Source organism: Ambystoma mexicanum, chromosome 12, assembly GCF_040938575.1.
Source record: "Ambystoma mexicanum isolate Mex_15411 chromosome 12, UKY_AmexF1_1, whole genome shotgun sequence".
In the NCBI taxonomy this organism is placed as follows: Eukaryota; Metazoa; Chordata; class Amphibia; order Caudata; family Ambystomatidae; genus Ambystoma; species Ambystoma mexicanum.
The window spans coordinates 795,890,179-795,911,244 of NC_090936.1; the positions used below are offsets into that span (position 1 = coordinate 795,890,179).

The 21,066-nt window shown below is 42.7% G+C and overlaps 1 protein-coding gene across 12 annotated transcripts in view; it reads left to right on the forward strand.

Moving 5' to 3' along the window:
- Window positions 1–21,066, forward strand: part of PTPRQ (protein tyrosine phosphatase receptor type Q) — a 2,012,995-nt gene that overhangs the window by 1,465,018 nt on the left and 526,911 nt on the right. For 10 of the 12 annotated variants that reach the window (XM_069629298.1, XM_069629293.1, XM_069629292.1 and 7 more), the window contains one exon: window positions 15,087–15,413. The exons of the other annotated variants lie outside the window; for them this stretch is intronic. In XM_069629298.1, coding sequence (XP_069485399.1) covers window positions 15,087–15,413 — 327 coding nt within the window. The remainder of the gene's footprint in view (window positions 1–15,086; window positions 15,414–21,066) is intronic. 12 annotated transcript variants of the gene reach the window in all.

Below are 21,066 nucleotides of genomic sequence, written 5' to 3' on the forward strand. Positions count from 1 at the left end.
TATCTCGCACACAAATCTCTTTGTAAAAAAGATCACAATGAAACAACTGAGAAGTTCCTCATTTTAGCCTACCTTATTCTGTCACCTAAAACAATTTGATTTATTAGTAGTATTGAATGCCTCAAAGCAAAATTCTATTTCATAACAATAGTCGTCTGGACCATATGCCACTCTAGAAGAACCCATGGCATGTCTGTTTGTACTTTTATTGTTGTTTCTACTTATATTAGTGTAGTCATCTATGTTGCCATCTATTGGTGAAAGTATGTTTTGATAACCATTTTCCTGAGGCATCCTAAACCTTTATATTTGCGGAGTGTCTATATGCGAAGAAAGCGTTCACTGTGCAACCTTTCCACATATTAGTGGGCTGCTGAAAATTAAGAAGAAAAAAATCCAAACAACATAATACACTTGTTCATAGGTCTCCAGACACTCCCTCGCATCGTATCTCTCCAACCCTCTTGATAACTGGCTAGATTGCCATCTTATCTACAGCCATTTAGTGTGCACAGCCAGCTGAGCAAAAGCTATGTCCTCACAGTTATTCCATTTCTACAGGGCGCAGGGACATCATTAAACACACTGGACCTGCCAGGTTGTCCCTGTCAATCCGCTTGATTTCGCAGAGCCTAAAATTTGGCTGGCTGGTTGCTACTCCTTGCGCCCACATATCTAATAGTCCTCTGTCCAACAGATCCACCTCTGCATGAAAAAAACGTAATTCCTTGAAAATGTTTCCGCGAAGAAAACAAAGTGACATTTTAAAGTTTGACTTCCAGAAAGTATCACGTTTTGCTAAAAGTTCTATGGATCCCGATTGTATACCTTATCACTACTTGGTGTTATGCACTCATGAATTCATACATTATTATTTATTTTTTTATCGTAAATCTTATGAAAATATCCTAAAACACATTTATTTGTGAGTAAACTAGCTTTAGGTGGAGTTGCCTGGACATTGTGTCAGCATTGGGCTCCAAAAGAAACTAGAGGCTCCTTTGCAAGGTTTGGGACTGGTATGGTTGGGTCCACTGCCATCCTACGTGGTTTAGGAGCGCGCTTGTCGTGCACCCCGCCGAAAAGACCCACTATTTCTTATTGACAGTTTTTCCTTGAGGATATGAGCTAATAAGCTTCAGTGTTCCCTCGTGGCATGGCTAACCTCTGTTAACTTGAACCAATCGCGGGCACTGTTGATTCAGGCCTGTTGCTATAGCCCAACTTACATCAAGCCAGATGTGGCACTTCAAGCAATCATAAATCAACGCACTTGCATTCTTGCGTCCGTAAACTTTGCTCTCATTCTCAGGCATGTTCCACCTGCACTGTGTAATGTACTTGAAACTGTCCATTGTCATCAGTTTTGCGATTTTTAGCAAATTATGTGCGTTGTGGCTATGTTGTAGTGCAGTGTGTTGGGGATCAAAGGCACGTGAATGAACCTCCCCTTTTTTAAGTTAATAAATGGTACAAATGATATTCAAATGAGTATTAAAGGCCTCATTAAATACATTTGAATTGGAACTGGGATGAAGTTGCCAGATCAAAAGTTACCATCTGACTGTACTAGGGATACATTTATGTAGCTATTTGGTCCTTGTCCAGGCGAATTCTTTGTCTATGCTGCCTAGTGTTTTAAATATGCTAGTTTGCATCAGCTGGAGCCAATGTAGCTCCTTTGAAGGTGTAGTGATGTGGTCAGACTGCTGGAGGATTTTATTTTATACAAGGTATTCCCAGAGTTCGCCTTCATCATGGCTGCCTATTTGTCAGCAGGTAAGAGGCCACTGAGGCATTGTGGGTGGGAGCATTCAGAGGGGAATCTACCTGCAAGTGGATGCTTTGCACAGGGAATTAACAAAAAACAGGAACAGCATTTAGCTGCTCTGCATGTCGGTAATATTCTTTTCCCCAGGGCAGAAAGCAAGGGGCACACCCATTCACAAAGATCCAGGCCTCACACCAAGGGGCTGCATTCTAAAGGCCTTTGATCCTATTGAGAAGGAAAGGGGATGGGGTTAGTAGCCAGATATTGATATTTTATTTTTATAGCACTCGTACACAAGTGTTTCAGAGTGCGACAAGGCAAGGGAGGGGAACAGGGGAGAACAAAACAACAATCTTACTAGGCCCAGTGACATTGAGAACGCAATCTGCACAGTTATGGGAGGGTTATGCAATCTTCATTCTCTCTGCCTCTCGTTCTCTTTCCTGAACCCTTCATTTTCCCGGAGCAAAACCCTTTGGGTCTGACATCATAAGGGCAAACTCCACAAATTTCAAGAGCAGGGATTGGGCCTCTGAAAGAGGCTATCTTTAATCCAATCACCTAGGGACTTTTGCCTATAAAAGAAAGAGGTCTCCCTGCACTTCTTTGAAACATCCTGGGAATCATCTTGAAGCATCTTTGGATCATCACTTGAGAAGATTTTGATGGAACCTGCTGAGAGAGCAGTCTTTTCTAAAGTCCTTCAGTTGTGAGGTGAAGGCAGGTCTTCCAAGGCAGAGGCCAGCTATGTCTCATTACCATCCCCAGGGAGCAGTCCTTTCTAAAGTCCTCCAGTTGGGAGTTGAAGGCAGGTGTTCAAAGGCAGAGGCCAGCTCTGTCCCTTAACCATCCGAAAGGACTGGTAATGGTGATCTGCTGTTGGAACAGGACCAGCCTCTCTGGCAGCCGCAGCGGTACCCAGGACCTCACCATGTTGGAGGACTCCTGTAGTTGTGTGCCAGCCTCCTTTGTGTTTGGAAGCCTCTGAAAAAGACCAATCTTGTCCTTGAGTCCCTGGATTGGGACTCACAACACCCTGAGAGCCAAGACAGCCGGGACCCTAGTGTTTGTTGCTGTTGAACTGCTTCAAGCATGGTTCAAGACCTGTTCAACACATGTGAACTAGAAGGACCCTCCGTTGCTCTGTTTTGCTCTCTCCCGATCGCTGCGGAGTTCCAAGAAGCCAGGCTCAGCCCTGATTCATTACCCAGAGTGTTGCAGCTACTATTTTTGCTTATTCTCTGGTTTTTCCTCAGGAGTGGGTTTTGTGTAGTGTTCTTCTAGTTAGTTATTATTGTACATGATGTGTTTAATTAAAGTGTATATATCTTTATAGAATCTTGATTTGACATTATTATATCTTGGCCTGTTATATTTATCTGTTTGGGTTGCTACTGAACCACATTCACACCCTCTTAAATAGCCTACCCTCGGCCCACATTACCACAAAAGGCAAAGGAGGTATATCTCTTGACTGTGGCTGTTTTACCTTTATGATTGTGTTGACTCTTGGTCTATATAAGTGTGAGGGCTGAGTGAGCATTTTAGCCTCTGTTCATCGTTTTAGTCCTGCAGGGCAAAAGTCAAATTGACACAGCGACATAATGTACACACATGACACAAAGCATGTCCGCAGCACTGCATTCTTTCCAGTTGCTAATTCTGGAGCTGCTTCAGTCTCTGCAGCTACCACATGCAAACAATTAGCAGCATTTCAGTAGTTAGCTGACGTGCATTCTGAATGTTTAACAGAACTGAATACTGCTGAGCGAGGATGCAAAATAGTGCATGCCGCTCCATGAATAATCACTATCAGATCAACCTGCGTCAAGCACAAAGGTGCAGTAACCGTGGAGGTGTGCTGGTGTGCACCATTAACTAGACATACTAGGGCTAGCAAGGAAGGCAGGCAAATCTGTGGGGGGTGCGGTTAGGGGGTAGTCCTTCTTTTTATTGTTGGCTCTCTCGGTTTTCCATCTTGAAAATCTGGTCATCCTAAATATGGAAAGACAGTGGAAGAGTGTGATTCACATGAACAGACAGTGGTAGAAGCTTGGAGCACATATTCAGAACTTGTGGTACATAGGCAGTGTAGGAGATATTTTGGGGTTATATCTAGTATTTCGTGGTATTTTGTGGTATTGTGCTATGGTGGTATTTTTATAGTGGTGAGACTAATTTCAGAATACTGCCTTTTATTTTACCAGGGTCACTAGAAATAAACAAATACTGGACTTAATACACTCTGAATAAATGGCTCATGCTCTCCTCGCTTATCTGTTTCAAGAAATGTAAAGCATGCAAATGAAATACAAAACATTGAATCAGCCTCTCTTATATACCGTGCCCCACTTTGCTTGGAGATTTCTTAGCGCACACTCTAACTACCTATGCACACCAAACCAATGAGACTGAAATGCAGAAAAATACAATGAGACTAAATTACCCTTTCAAATATATATTTTTATCATAAACTAGAAATATGCAAGTTACCCAGAGTGACACGTACACCCATGTTGTATGGTACATGCAAATTTAACTTCTCATCATTAATGAAGTGCCTACAAATGAACTGAATTATCTATTCTGTGCTATATAGTATCACTCACTTCACATGCACCTCAATTAACAGATAATTACCTAGGTTAAGCTGGTGATATTCCCAGACTCAGCTTGGCAGTTATCCAGGGTCCTTCAAAGCTAAGGTCACTCGAAACTTTTCAGCACTTCTATCGATTACCAACCCAGGAGAGAGACAGCCCAGCAAACAGACAGCCAAGCACCAGCCTTCTGTTCCTCCATCAGTGTGTGAAGTAAGAATGCCTCTCTGCCTCAAACCCTTTTCATCAAACCCCCTGTCAACCAAGAGCACCTCCCTTTGACAAGATCATCCGACTAACATCACACCATTTCCTCTGTGCCTTTCTCATTGTCTAACTGCATTGCTGAAGAGAAAATTTTACATCTTTCTTGCGCTTCATGCTCCAATACAATGCAATGTCTTTAGGAACAAATCTTCACATTCCACAGCTTACAACACAGATTCAGTCTGCACGTTTAAATCATTTATCTTTTCCATTTTCAGAGCATCATGCACTTCGCTCAATCTGCATCCAGCTTATATCACGGGCTAATTTGTACTAAATGTTAAAATAGGAATCAGTTACATGTTAACTGTGGTTGGGTTAATTTGTATATTAGTTTGATGTTAGTATTATCTTTGAATGCAGCTCAGCAAATTAAAATAGCCTCCTGGAGCAAAGTGATCCTTTTAAATTGTGTGCTCTGTGCATTGGCCTCTATTTAAATTCAGCTTGAGACTCATACTCTTGAGTCCATAATGAGTCTCATGCACTTGGCCCTAGTTAAAGTTCAAACCCTCGCCTTAATGTGAATGATGGAATGCAGAGTCTAGATGTTGAAATGCGGAGACTACATGTTGAAATGCAGAGCCTAGATTCTTCCTACACCCCCTCCTTTTTTTCTGTTGGCATAAAACCCCAAATCACTGCAGGAAAAACAAACCTACCATAATCCCAATAAACCACATCTTAATAATAAGCAAATGGTAATATTCATACATGAGAAACATTATGTATGTATCACTAGTCTTGAGGAAAAGAGTATTGGGTCTTTTTGTAATAAAGTTTTTTTTGTTTTATCTCTTGATCACCTTTATTTTTTATCTTTTTAGTTGGTGATCTCTTTTTACTTTGAATTTTTTTTGGGGGGAATTTCTTTGTATATTCTTTTTTTAATAAAATATTACAGAACAACATTGTCACTTTTAGAAAACATAAGTCCATAAAACTGTGTCTTTGGCCTCAGTCAGATGTAAGAGTCAGTAAACATCAGTTTGTGATAAAAATCAGTTTGTAGAAAAAATTAAAATAGTCTTTAAAAGTTAAATCAGAAATCGTTCAGGAAACCGTTCTTGGTGAAATGAACCTCCATTTTGGGACTTCATGGGAATTCTTTCGGGGTCATCATCTTAACGTCCTTCGGGGCATCACCTTCACCCCCTTCATAGGTCCAGGGGCTTTCCAGGGGACTCCATTCCAGAGGCATCCTCCAGGGATCCGGCGCTCCAAGGATCCGGCACTGACACGGAAAACAATTATTTTTGTATGGTAAAAAGAAAAGACAACTTAAGAACCGAGCACATCAAACCCTTACTTTTCCTTTTTCACTGCAATATCTGAAATCAAATTCAGTTATGCACAAATGCAGATTATACAAAATTACATATAATACATTCAAGACATTTCCTTATGACCAACTGAAAATTTAAAACACTAATATCATATGACATTTTTCAGGTAACAGTCTCAAACACAACACTACACTCCTTTCTCTTAGTTACTTACTTACATTTTTGTCCACTAACTTGATATGATTGGACATTTTTTTCTCTGTTTTGTAAGCTGGGGAATGTGCAGATCCGTTCCTAAAGACATTGGATTGTATTGTAGCAGGAAGCGCAAGAAAGATGCATCATTTTCTCTTTCTCTTTTTCGCTCAATCTGAATCCAGCTTATATCGTGGGCTAATTTGCACTAAATGTTATTACGGGAATCAGTTACATGTTAACTGGGGATGGGTTAATGAGTATATTAGTGTCATGTTAGTATTATGTTCTAGTGCAGCTCAGCCCATTAAAATTGCAAATTGGAGCAAATTGACAATGTTCTAGCATGTGGTCTGTGCATTGGCATCTATTGAAATTCAGCTCGAGACTCATACTCTTGAGTCCGTAATGAGTCTCACACCTTTGTCCCTAGTTAAAGTTCAAACTCTCAGCTTAATGTGAATGATGAAAGTCTGGATGTTGAAATGTGGAGCCTACATTTTGAAATGCAGAGCCTAGATTCTTCCTACAGCAGCCAGTGCAGGGGCTGTGGCATGCATGGAAAGACAGTAGCAGGTTCCTGTAGCACATGATCGACAGTTTGATGAGTGTGAGGCAAAACCACACTGCAAACTGTGTGGGGTCATTGGGGGATATGAACAAAGTATGTGCAGATCAATGAGCCCATGGAGATGCACAGATTGGAGTTTGTTGTACATGGGCAAATGGTGTGAGAAGTCAGTGTTCGGAGTTTAGGGCTCAATAACAAGCATTTTCACATCTTCATAATGTACTGTGGGGGTAACACCACTGGTTGGTAATACTATGGTACACAGAGAAACCATTGTCTACCCAGCTTTTTGGTTGCTCCTTCACCCTGTGACAGTTTGAATTTCCTACATGGAAGGTGGTTTGTTCTAAATACAATTAAGCATAAAATAATAATGAAACATTTCACTCTTGTGCTCACTGTTAAAACTGGTGTTCAGTGCTTTACAGCATTATTAGGGCCGCATATGTGTCATACTAATAACCTTACTCTAGATTTTTGGGGGGAATCCTGATAAACACTAATTTAATAGTGAAATCCCTACCTTTTTCCCGGTATGGGTAATGTTAAGGAAATGTAAAGGTAGGTAGATATTATAACAGTTCAAAGAGTGTAGCAATTGTTTAGAAACATACATCACATTTTTATTAAAAATATTAATTAAAAAATACAGGTATTGTATCATGAAAGTACATACATTAATACAAGTAAATACTATTATAAAAAATGGTCAGTGACATGCGTTTTCCTATTGATGGTGCTCTTATAGATAAGAGTGAGTTAATTAAGAAGTAAGAGAAACTCTTTAGTTCTTATCAGTGTTGCTATTTTTTACAACCTATTTTCTATAGACATGTTTCTGTTCACTGATTTGAATACGGAACATTCATCAGGAGAAAGAGTGGTAGTCACTAAGCTATTCAGAAGTTCAGCTTTAATCTTCCCTTCTTTTGGCTATATCAGCGTTGAATCTTTGAACTGATATAGGTAGTGGGTGCGGTCATATGAAGGATAGCAAATACCTTAACTATGGCATCCATTAGGGCTATAGGCCAAATGTTGGCAGGATCGTGGGGATCACCGTTCTTGTGAACTGGAATGATTATAACGTTCCGCCAAGAAGAGGGAATACTGTTCGATCTAAGAATAAGATCAAATTTGCTGAAAAGAATTGCAGTCCAAAAGTAAGGATCCGATTTTAGGATACAGGATGGAATTCCATCTGGGCCTGCCGCTTTGGAGTTTTTTAACTGCCCAATGGTCCATAGAATATCCCCAACTGAGAATGAGATATGCTTGTTAATAAGTACTAGCAATACCCCAGAATCAGATGATAGACAGTGCAATGGTAATTTAAATTTGGCAGTAATATATGAATGCCAGCAGATTGATCATATAGAATAGGGCCAAATTACAGTGTTCTATATACAAGTTACCTCTCAAAACAGTCAATATACTCCATGTGTCCATGTGTCCCTTTTACATAAAAGGGTTATGAGTCTCTGGTTGTCTGCATGATGAAACTGATGTTTCATCAATTTTATTTTATATCTGTGACTCTGACAAATGCGATGTTTCCGCTCTTTGTACTCTGAATTAATCAATTTTAGATTGAATAATGATCTAACACTGCGATTTTTGGCACGGATAAGCTGAGCAATGACTGCATTATGTGGATGCGGGTGAATCTTCGGTTGCTTCTTGGCTCTAGTCGAGATTTCGTGTAAATATAATCTGATCACTAAATTCATCCAACTCTCTCATTGAGAGGAGTTGTTTCCAAATACTTGCAGTTGTAAATGCGCCAAGAATCCCAGTTCACAAGGTAAGTAAGTTCTCTCCACAAACTAGGATGCCACAGTACTGATGTCTGCAATCAGTCTGTTTGAACCAAAGCCAATGAAGAGTCAATAGCCAGAAAATTAATTTTTAAGTTAACCCATAAAATAATGGGGAAGCGATCACTAAAAGTTGTGGCTGACATGGTTATCAAGTCAACCAGCTTAAACATGTTAAATGAGACAAAAACATAATCAATGTATGAGGATACCAAGTCCCTTTTCCAAGTGCCAGTGCGGCACCACTCTGAAAGTTCACCATGTGTATGTTCCAGTCATCTAAGTTTTGAACCCAATGTTTGCCTTTCTGCCGTAAGGTAGAACATGAGCTGAGAGCAATCAGGGAGGGGGGGGCAGAGGGGTGTTGCAGTGAAGAAGAATCAAGACACAAGGAGTTAAAATCTCCACCAATTATGATGTAATAATCTGGATTGTGGCAAAAAGCCTCCTCCAGACCACATCAAACTTAACGAGTTGATTGGAGATGCTGTAAGAGGAGATCAGGGCCCAAGAGCTAAAGTATAGAGAGTGAAGAGAAGTGGACCAAGGACAGACTCTTGTGGAACTCCAACAGTAAGGGGGTTAAGTGGGGAGATAAGGCTGTTCCAGGACACCTGAAATCATTTAGGCGTAGGTTATGAAGCAAACCAAGCAATGGCCTCATCAATGATGCCAAGGAGAGATAATGTAGAGAGAAGGTCAGACTGGTCCACAGTATCAAAGGCAGCAGACAGGACGAGAAGAATAAGAATAGATGAATGGCTTGCATGACGTGCGGAGAAGATGAAGTTGCTAACATTGCAGAGAGCTGTCTTGGTAGAATGCAGAGGTTGGAAGCCAGATTGTAGAGTGCCCTGGAGGTTGTGAGGATCAAGGAACTCAGTGAGTTGATTGAATGCTTCTTGCTCTAAGATTTTGGAACAGTGTGGTAGAAGAGAGAAAGGATGAAAATTGGCAGGACAGTTAAGATTGAGACTAGGTTTCTTAAGAAGAGGGATGACAGTAGCTTTCTTTTAGGTTGAGGAAAAGTACCATTATCAAGAGAGATGTTGAAGATGGAAGTAAGATGTGGAGCAACACTGGGAGCTATGTGCTTCACAGAATGCGGGGACAGTTGGTCCACAAGAATAGGTACCCATTAGGAGTAAGGCAAGACTCTCAGCAGGGTTGGTGGGTGCAAAGGAAGACATAGTAGCAGGAGAGGTGTGTAGGAGTGGTGGAGAAAAGTGATCAGGAGCAGGGGACAGAAGGTAACTAGCAAGGTCACTGCAAATGGGAGAACGTTTAGAAGCAAAGTAGATGACAAGATAATTTGCAGAAAGAGTGGAGGAGGGTTTAGGAGGTGAGGGAATTGAGTTGATGGATTTTTGAAGGTGGCTAGGTTGGGAGAATTGAGGCAAAAAGAGATAGAGATAGAAGTCACATTTGGCAAAATCAAGAGCAGAGGACTCATTTTGAAGATCAGTGAGGTAGCGTTGGAGATCTGAGGAGTGTCTTGACCGTTGCTAAGTGCAAAGATTTGGCTGCATGTTGTATTCCAGGTGCTGATGAGAGGTGTCATCCAGGGCCATGGAATGGAGGGTTTAAGATTCAATTTGGAAAGAGGGTAGTGAGAGGAGAAGGGAGCATAGAGAGCAGTGTAAAAGCTTGTGAATACTTATTCAGTGGATGGAAAGATGAGGTTAGCATATGAGTAGAGAGAGTGGCGTAGGTCAGAGAGGTAGTGAGGGAATTTGAAGGAGGAGAACATGTGCTTATTAACAGTAGTATTAGATGGAGAGAATGAGGATGAAGCAGGAGTGGAGATTGAGGCAAAGACGATATAGAGATTGGAGGGAGAGAAGGAGTGGTGGAGATATTAGAGGTGGAGAGTTGAGAGGAGATGAGAATAAGGTTGAATACATTTCCATTTGAATACTTGGGCAGACCCTGGTCAGAAGAGAGTGAACGGTTAAGGAGAAGAGAGTTAACATTAGTGGAAAGAGCAGCAAAGAGAGAGGGGAGGTCAAAGTCATCAATGACAATGAGGTGGATTTTGGGACAGTGAGAGAGTCTATTAGTTGGGAGAGGTTGTTGAGGAATTGACCTACCACACCAGGTTGCCTGCTCGAGATAGACCTTATGTATGCTATAGAGGGCAATGATTGTGGAGATAATAGAAAGAGGGAGAATTAGCTGAAGATAACGGAGTAGGAGAGATAGGAAGTTTAGAACATGAAACCAGTCCTACACCACCACTCCTGCAAGTGAGGCTGGGAGAGTGGGTGAAGGTGTAGGCAGGGTCATGAAGGGCAGCAAGGGCCGAAGAATCATAGGGAGAGATCCAGGTATCTGTAAGGGTAATGAGGTCAAGAGAGGGAGAAGTAGAAAATAAGAAGTATGATGTAAAGGCGGTTTTATCACAGGAATACTGCACATTCCAAAGGGCAATCGAGAGTGACATGCAGAATCAAAGCAACATTGAGTCTGAGAAAGAGAGAGGCGCTTGGGGTAGATGTAAGAAGATGAAGCATAATGAAAGCTAGGGTTGGAGTAGGAATTTTCAATGGAGAGAGTAGTTGAGCGAGTAGAGAGGTGGTGTTGAGGAGAAGAGATGATAGGGATGGGAAGAGAGATGGGATGGTTCTGAGCATAGGAGAGTGAAGAAAGAAGGCGAAGGGAAAGGTAGAGATAGCATGACAATTACATGGTAAGGGTTAGTAAAAGAAGAAGCAATAATGGGTACTTACAGACAAGTAGAAGGACACAGCAAAGCAATGGCTCATAGGCAAGAGGCTGAGGGAAGCAGGCTGCCCTTTCCTTCAATACCCTTAACTGAAGACGCCCATGGGCTGGACCCCAATGTTGAGCTATTAAACTGTGTGATAGTTAAGATGACTTCCCCTTTCAGCTCAAGGACCACGGTCACATGAGATGACCCCAATTGGTGGTTAGAATGGAGGCAGGTCCCTAGAATAACTGGGAGCAGTGCTGACTAGGAGCAGGAGTTGTTTATGGTCTCTCTGGTGTGCAAAGTCACCTTAAGATGTAATCTGCTTTTAGCTCTGGCACCCCGGCCATGTAAATTGAGACCAGTGCCCCACTTGGTGGTTAGAATGCAGACAGGTCCATGGGAAAGCTGAGAGCAGTGCTGGCTGGGAGCAGGAGCTGTTGCCGGAGGTGGAAAGACCTTTGAAAGCTGGCAGGGTTTAGATCATAGGTCGCCTGTGCTAGATCAATCGTGAATGCTTCTGTCAGGTCCCTTGACCTCTGAAGGCGGCATCAAGCAGATGGAATGAGTGACTCTGCTGGTGTTGTAATGAGCTCTGTTTTGCTCTCAGCCCAGTTGAAGCCCCTTTTGGTGGTGGAAAGACGGCTGTTCTGGGATCACAGGTCACCAGAGCAGCCCCTAGACCAATCCTGGATGCTTCTTGAAGGTCCCCCAACCTCTGCAGACAGCCTCGGGCAGATGGAATGAGTGCCCATGGTGGTGTTGTAATGTGTTGTGTTGCTCACAGGCCATTTGAAACCCCTAGTGGAGGTGAAAAGACCTTTCAAAGATGGCTGTTTTTGAGGTCAGAGGTCACCTGTGCAGTTGCTAGATCGATCCTGGATGCTTTTTGCAGGTCTTATGACCTCTGCAGGCAGCCTCAGGCAGGTGGATTGAGTGCATCTGGTGGTGTTGTAATAAGCTCAGAGTGTGCAGAGACAGTGTTTGTGCAGTCACACATCTATTCTCGTAAGGCCCGATTCATGGAAATGTGTGCAGAAATCCTGCAGGGGCCACGCACCGAGAAGGACACTGCGTGAGCCTGTGCACAGATTAAAAAATATTGTATTCATGGAATTTACTGTGCAACGTAACCGTATTCAAAAGTTGCAACAGGAACGGCCCTGTCACGCCCCCATGCGAAGCAAAGCAAAAAAAGCCAGGACAGCTACCTTTGCGTGCTCCCCTGGGTGTGAATAGATGCACCCTTCAAACAGTGTGTGGGGTCCCCTGGAAGCAGCCCAGCATCTCGGGGTCCCTGCGCGGGTTCCCTCGTAACTGTGTCTGGCTACTCGACAACATGCGTATAAAAAATCTTAAATCAGTTAAAATCTCACAAAATCGCATGCGACCCCACTTAAACCGTTCCTGCACCCTGCTACACTGCGTACACGCACCCCTACGTTGGATCGGAACCCCAGTTGCGAACATGCATACCAAAATCCGACATGCAAACCCACCTGCAAACTGCGATTCCTATCCACAAGTGTACTTACGCCTGCCTTCAGGTGGTGGATAGTATGAAGGACTTGCGTGGCCATTTCCCAGCCAAGGGGTTGCGTGGTCGAATTTCTGAGTACGTCTAATGCCACGTAATTATGGGCTTGCAAGGGACAGCCTGCAGGCGGTCCCTTGGAATGCCCACTTTTTAGCAAGTTCTTCACCATTTTTCATGTTCCGCCCCCTTCCCAGCCCTCTGTGCATGCCGAACTCCACGCAAGTCCAGGAAAAGCAGTGCGCATTAGATTCCATGAATCTACGAACGCAGCTTTGCACGCAGTTTGGGACGCAAGTACACTATTTTCCACGCAAATAATTCTATGAATCAGGCCCTTGGTGTCTGCAGGAAGACAGCCATCTGCTCTGTGCCACAATGATCATGTAATTTTCTTATTTTTGCACACTTTTTGGAACATTCAATTTTGTTCAGCCAATCAAGAATGTGGAAATCCATGAAATTCCAGGCACTAACACTAGAATTGTGTCGCACTCACACTAGAATTGCATCATTGCCCAGAATTTTGTGTCACATGTTAGCTGAGAGAACCTGAAAGCCCTTCTTCCGCGAAGTTGTGTTGCTAACCTCCAACTACCGTGCTACTTTATGTCTCCTATAGCTTCGGCGGCCCATACCAGTCCTGCCTCCTTCCGATAACTCAGTCTTTCCCCCATGGTGTCCAACTTCTTTCGGGCATAGCCCTCTCCAGCTCTCGCCACAGCCTGCCTCCAACCCCGCTGTCCTCATGGTGCAGTTCTCCATCAATATGTCAGTATTGTCCCTTCTTGCACCATTTTTGGTCCGCCTCCCTCTACCTGAAAAAAGCTGTATTATACTAGCAATGTGGCATGCCACTAGGGGCATTTATTGGACGCCATTTTATCTGACCCTTTTTGCCAGCCTCCACCCACCCCCTCCAGAGGTGGTAGAAGCCTTAGCAACCTTGGGACCCTCCTTAACAGCCCTCACATCTTTTTGGGATATTAAGTCAGGCTTTCCGGCCACCAAATTGGTGATGTTCCTCCCCTTCCTCCCTTACATGCGCTATTAAATAAATGCAGTGTGTCATATTGGCCTGTATACCTGCAAATGGACGACTTTTTAAGATATTCGGTCAGATATTTGGTCAGTTATGTATTATTAGTAATAATGCCAACACTGTTTAGCAAAGAACTAACGTCAGAAAGAACAATGTTGTTACATGATGCGCTAATTTCGACTTGTGGACTTGACTCCAATTCATGGTGGGAAGCCCTGTATGACAATCCAAATCAGAAGATAGCCAGACTTTTGGGCAGCTTCTTGAAAATAATGCCAACAAAAAACTTGAAGTTACAAAGGAAAATGGCAAAGGAAAATCTGCCTCATAATATCCAACAAGGTCTATAGTTATAGCCAAGCCCAAGGCATCCAGACAGGTGCACGCTTAGATATACTATCAATGAATGTGGGAGCCTAGAAGAGTCACTTGGGAAGTCTGGACTAAATCTCAACGGAGTGGCTTGGCTGTGTATAGCAGGGTGGATGATCGTAAAGCAAAGGTTTGTATGTATTTACACTGTATGCTAAATAAAAAAATAAAAACATTGAAATTTTACTTGGTGGCAAAACCCAGACAGAAAGCAAGTAGTTAGTTAATATGTGTCTAATCAGCAACTATTCATAGTTTTTACTTTCAGATTAAAATGTGAATTAGGTGCAATTAACCTGCTTCCATATTTGTACAGCGAAATATAGACAGGTCAATCGTATTTTTGTTGTTGTAGAACCCTGCAGCTCAAATAACAGTTGGCTACTAGTGAATAGCCCTGCTTCTGTTTCAGCGATTGCGTGTTTTTTGGTGTTCTGAATTTGGTTGTGCATGCTTGTGTAAGTGCTATATAAGGAAACGGCGAGAGAAATTAAGCTACATTAAACAGAAAATAATTTAAATTAAACTAAGCAAATTAGGATAATAATGCCTGAAATTAAACAATATTTAAAAGCACCAGCGGCAGAAATAGAGCAATTTTCTATGTCCTGGACGTTTAGAAGATTCCCTAATGTGTATTAAAGACACTGCACATGATTGTGGCTTTGCGTTAAAGTAATGTTAAAAATGTGAACTTGTAAATTGGTGACAACCGTCCATGTATCCCCTCAATTAACAATTCCCCTTTTATAATTAGATAACATAACATCCATAATTTGTGTTTAACATCCCTAATAATCATTAAAAGAAATACTGAAAATATTGATGTTACTATCAGATGTTTATTTAAGTTGCCTTATAATGTCTAGGAAAAAAGCTGAACCTGAGTATAACAACCAACAATGTATTTTTCTTTTGTAGTTCCCAGTGTTCCAAAAGATGTTAGTTTATCTAATGTTTCTTCTACAAGTGTCACATTGCGATGGATAAGGCCAGACAATATCTCTGGTTATTTAAGGAACTACAAAATCACAAGCCAGCTACAATCCTCCAACTGCAGTAAATGGGAGACGGCCGGATGTGTGCAACACACTCAAGAGCACTATGCATATGGAGATGATAACCTCATAGAGACGACAATAACTGAACTGAAAAAATTCAGATGGTATAGATTTAAGGTTGCTGCTAGTACCAGTTCCGGATATGGTAGCTCTTCAGCTTGGATTGTCACACAAACGTTGGCCGGCAGTAAGTAGGGGTGTCTTTATACTGTTCCCCATTATTACACACTCAGCAAGAAAAATATTGGGCAAATATAACACACTGGCATGCTCAATGAAACCTATACTCAAGACCAAAGTTCAGCAACGTTCACCAGTGCCATTCAGTTGTGTCTCGGTTCTCGGTAGGATAACCAATTAAGATCGACTTTGTTATGGTGTGCTTGATGTCATATCCTGAAAATGAGTCTTTATAGCTATACAGAAGAATGGGCGATTTCCATTACAAATCCACATATGTCAGACCGCCTCCAAGCAGCCATCCCTGAAAGTTCATTCTGGAGGTGAACTTCTAAAGAAGGCTGCAAGGTGGCATTGTCACATGTGTGGCTGGTTAACTGAAATGGCCTGTTCTACTGTAAAATGTTCTGGGAGAAGGGATTTTCTTGCATTCTTTTAAGCCCACTATATTATTTGCCTTTTTTAGTATTTGTATTCATTACATTTAATGGAACAGGAATGCCAATTTCGATTAGAAATGATTTACAATAATACATTTACTTATGACGGAGGCATTCTCACAAAGGGTGCATGCACAATAGCACAAAGATGAGAGCAAGTGGTGAGCCGGTTTATGAGGGTGTAAAAAATTGGGACATATACCATGGACAAAACAAAAGAAAATATAGACAAGTGATTTATAAAGGTAACATTAACCTAACAGGGCAAGTGCTTCAAACTAAAAGATAAGTACTAAATAAATATACAAAAATACATTAAACCTTATGGTAGGCAGTGTTGTGGTCAGGTCGGGAGTATGCAGTAAAAGGTAGGGGGCACACCCTCTGTACCAAGTATGTGAAGTTTAAGTTAAGCTTTACATTTCCACAGTTGATCTTACTTTGATTTTGATGGGAAGTGTGTTCCAGTGGAGTGAGGTATGTAGCGTAAAAGAACAAGCAAGAGGATAAACGGGTAAGGCATGGGACAGTGAGGTTGAGTGCAGAGGAGGACCGAAGGAAATAGGTTGGTGAGCAAACCGAGATACAATCAGACATGTACTGAGGTGCAAGACTAATGACAGCTTTGTGGACTAGGAGAAGGAACATGAAAGGGGAATGGTTGAAGAGTCAACCATATGTTGTTGGTAGGTAAAAGTGGCGGGAGAATCTGGGTAGGTTGTAAAGGGTGTGGGTAGTAAAGTTGAAGACTTTGTCTAGAGGTAGGAAGGAGTGGAGAGGAAGGCCAAGGAGTAGGCTTGAGCAGTAGTCAAGTTTGCTGTGCATGAGAGTGGATATTAGAGTTTTTGTAGAGTGGTTAGTAAGTAAAGAACTAATTTTCTGAATGTTGAGGAGGTTAACACGAGAGGCAGAGACAGTAGAAGTGATATATTATTGCAGTAAGGGTTGCTATCAAAAAGGACCCCGAATTTGGAGGGTAGATGAAAGTATACAGAGGTGATTGCGAAAGGAGGAAATTAGGTTTATGAAGTAGGAGGATTTTTCAGAATCCATGTAGAGTTGAGGGCCACAAGGTAAGCTTTGTAGGCTAAGCAAACGGGATGGGCCTGTAATTTGCACCAGCATATTAGGTCACAGTGTATTTTTGTTATGAAGGTTTGAATTTCATAGGTGATGCAAGGCTGACAGGGGGAAAGGTGAGGAGGGAACGGTGCGAATGTGCGAGCAGGATAGTGTTGGTCAAATGGAGTCAAAGGTGCATAGTGAAAGTCAGAAAAAGCACAGTCAATAAAAGGAATTAATGGGGGTGGCAGAAGAGTGGTTCTTACATCATAATGATAAGGGCAAGCGAGTCCTTCCTGAATTTCCTTTTAGTCAATGAAGAGAGGAGTGTAGAAGATGGAGGGCACACATTTTAAGTGAACAATCGAATGATCAGAGGGAGAGGTGCCAATGGAGAGTCTAGAGGATGAGAGTGAAATAGAGAGAAAGACAAGGTCAAGAGACTTTCCAACAAAGTGGGTAGATTAGTCGTGGAGAGAGTAAAGAGAAGGCTCAGATAGGAAGGGTTAAGTTCAAGGCCGGTGGCAGCAGAGGGCTTGGGGAGGTGAAAGTCACACAGCATGACAATGGGGATGTACCTAGTAAGTGACTCAAGGAGAAGGTACAGATAGGGGAAGAAGGAGCTGAGAGGATCAGGTGGTTGATCGGGATCCAGAACAGTGTGACAAGTAGTAGAGAGGAGTTGAATAGTGCTGTATTCAGAAGAGGAAGAGGTGATGTCAAACAGGGTTAGAAGGGCAATGTTGAGGGGCTTATTGATTAGGAATCCCCACATAAGCACCATTCTCAACTGGTCACGGGGGATGGGAGAAAGTAAAAGAGTCAGTTTGGAGTGATGCTTGTATGGAAGAGGCATGGGGGGTAAAAACACGTGAAAGTTGAGGATGATTAGAGTTGAAGTGGTCAGTGAGCTGGGAAGAATTGTTGGAAAGGTATTGTGCATTCCAGAGGCCAAGTGAAAGGGTGTTGGGAAGTGGGGGAGATGAGCAGGAGTTGTGGGGTAGGAGAGGGGGATAGAAGAGGTTGGAGATCCTGAGAGAATGGGAGTGTCTTGTTTGAAGGGTGCAGGTGTAGAGGAGAAGGAGGGATATAGGGAGGCCAGAGAGTGATGCTGAAGTTAGACCGAGTTGATGCTGAACACCTTGAGAGAATGAAAGGAGAAGAGTGAGTAGAGGGTGGAATGGCACAAAACCAATGTACACGATTAATGGTAGAAGAAACAGGCATATGAAAACAATAAAGAAAGGGTGCCCCACACAAGAGAGAAAGGGTAGGTGTGTGAGCAGAAAGGGACAGGGTGGATAATTTGCTCAGAAACAGAAGATGTACGGTGTGAGTTGGGCTAGAATGGAGCTATGGGTAGCCAAATGGCAGTTAATAGGTCTGAAACAGGAATGTTCCATAGTCCTGTGAGGTAACAGAAGCTTAGCAGTGAACTGATAGTCAATGGGTGGAAGGATCCCTGTGTGTGGAGGCAGAAGTCAGGTAAAGAGTGAAGGTAAAGGGTGATCTTGGCCAAGTCCTGCCTTGAGCAGAATGTCTGTCCATAGGCCCGTTCCAGCACTACTAGACCAAAACAGGGAGTTGCCCTTTGCTGCTTTTGACCTTTGGCTACAGACACTGTGCTGGATGCCCTGGGGAGACTGATTAAGGTAGGCAATGTGCACATGGCCCTCCGGGAGCCCATCACAGTGCTCCATATGGCTTCCAGGCTTGCAGGCAGGGACCTGGGTGTTGGGTGTTGTTGGCCCAGGAATATTCATGTTGCAGACAGGACCCTCAAGAGGTTGTGCATGGACTTCTGCACGTCAACTGTGCAAAGACAACATTTGGATTTCAATCTTGAAATATGAGGTGGTGGCATGTATTGCAACTTACCAGGGGACTAGCTTCTTCTGCACGGCAATGTTGCTCTGTGGCAGAGATCTTTCTCTCAGCATCTCATCCTTAAGGGACACTGAATAGGCCATTGTGCGACCAGTAGCAGGGAACCCAATGGGATACTGGTGCCCTATATACATGCCTGTAAACTATTAATCAACCCAAACAGCCCTATGCTAGCACCCACTGCCTGCTTTTGCATCTTCACACAGAATGCATTGCACACTTCTAGCATTCCCTCAGCAGCTACACGACTTGATACCTAGCGCAGAACCACGTCGCTTGTACTGATCCTCACTCAAGCAACATGTTGACAATGTGGCATTTGTCATAACACAATATAAACTCACTGGCATACATGCAATGATACCTGTCAGACCGCCCATCTCGCACAGCCAAGTAAATAGCGACCTAAGCTCTGCTCCCTCCACTCCCACTAGTCCACCGCAATTAAGCTCTCACCTTTTTTTCTTACAGGACCCACAGTGCCAAGAAACCATGCAAATGGCAGAAGCTGTGCTATAATAGGACCCAGCATCAAACCATGGCATAATATAACATAACATAGCACACAGTTGCAAAGGGCAGGTGTGATTTCAAGTTCATGCTATACCACAATGAAGCTGAGGCTGCCTATAGTTCTTGTTAAACATACAGGTACAAGTAGACCTTCACACACACACACACAAGCACACACATTTGATAAGTGCTTCCATGGTCTTATGTTCATACTATGCTGTAGAATGTCACAGTAAAGCTGAACATATCCACAGCACCTTCACCCACACATGCACAAGCATGCATTCGCAAACACATGCACACCTTCCCACACACACACACACACACATTCACACATACATGCATAGGAACATACCACTTTGCACGCAAGCACACATACACTGGCAAATTCAAAAGAGCACACATGGTTTCATGTTCATACTGTATACAATAGCACATTGACTCTATATGTCTGGCGCGGTGCTAAATGATGGGATATCCAGACTTAGCCCTCAGCTCGCACACTCGGCTCCTGGCCGCGCATCGGGACACAGATGGATGGGAAAGATGACCCTGACCTCCATAAGACCCACATTCCTGTGCAAGGATAGAAGCATGATAATCAGGAAATGATGGTTGTTAGTTACAGAAAATGCATTACGCTGGAAGCCAGGAGGAAAGTACTTACGAGAGGAAGTGATTGGATTATGAGGGGACGGGGAGAAGTATAGGTCACTCCAACTGAGTAAATTGCTGTGATTTATGCGGGGAAGACAACACTGATATCTTGCCCTGGTACTGACTCATAAACAGTCCTAAATCAGTGTGTGATGGTTATCAGCTATGCAAACAAAACACATTTAGGCTTCTTGAAAAGTTGCAATATTAGAATCCTCATATTTCCAGTCGCCTTTCTGAATGCGACATTGATGGTTGATGAGATTGCTTTAGGTTTTAACATCATCATTCACCTACATTTAAATGCTGCTACTGGGTGCATTTTACTGATTTCTTTGCTGTTTCCTGGTGTGAAGTGCGGAAGTGTTGTGCTGATTGTAATATCCCCACTGTACTCCTGCATCGTGGAAACAATTAAGAAAACAATCCTGCTTGAGTAGGTCATGATCTGAGGAGACTAAGAAATGATGCACCTACTCTGAAGAAAAACGACGCGGAGCGACACCGTTCGATCTCCGGGTCTGTGCTTAGAAACCTCTGGATATAAAGTGCGTTATAAACAATTATTATATTTATTATAGTAAGAAATGTGGTGGTGACGTCATACCTATGTGCTCTATCAGAAGCTCAGAAGCTAGGGGAGAGTACGAAAGCACACTCATTGGGCACGCAATGGCAATGAGGCACCCCATAGCGGAAGAGGCAAGTACATGTTCAAGAGGTCACGCTCTCGAACTTGGTAATGGGAAAAGTAAGTTCAGAAAGTCAGTGGGAAGGGAAGGCAGTGGAATGGTGGAAATTACAGGAAGCGAAGGCAAGGTGAAGACAGGTGTGAATAATTCAGACAAAGAGGAGGACGGAAAAAAGAAAGAGGAAACGTAACGGTTCTGTTTCTTTGTTGGAAGTTAAAAACATTAATACCACTGAATGTAGTGCATGTTGTAACCCCGATAGTTGCATTTCTCTGGCGTTCAGGAGCTCTTTGTTTACTTTATTCCTATAGAGAAACAAAGTTTTGGATTTTGAAAATGTTTGATTTCTGCCTAGAGCTGTACTTAACAGAGCTCTCAAGTTTCCCTTGACCATGCGTGAGAAGGCGAT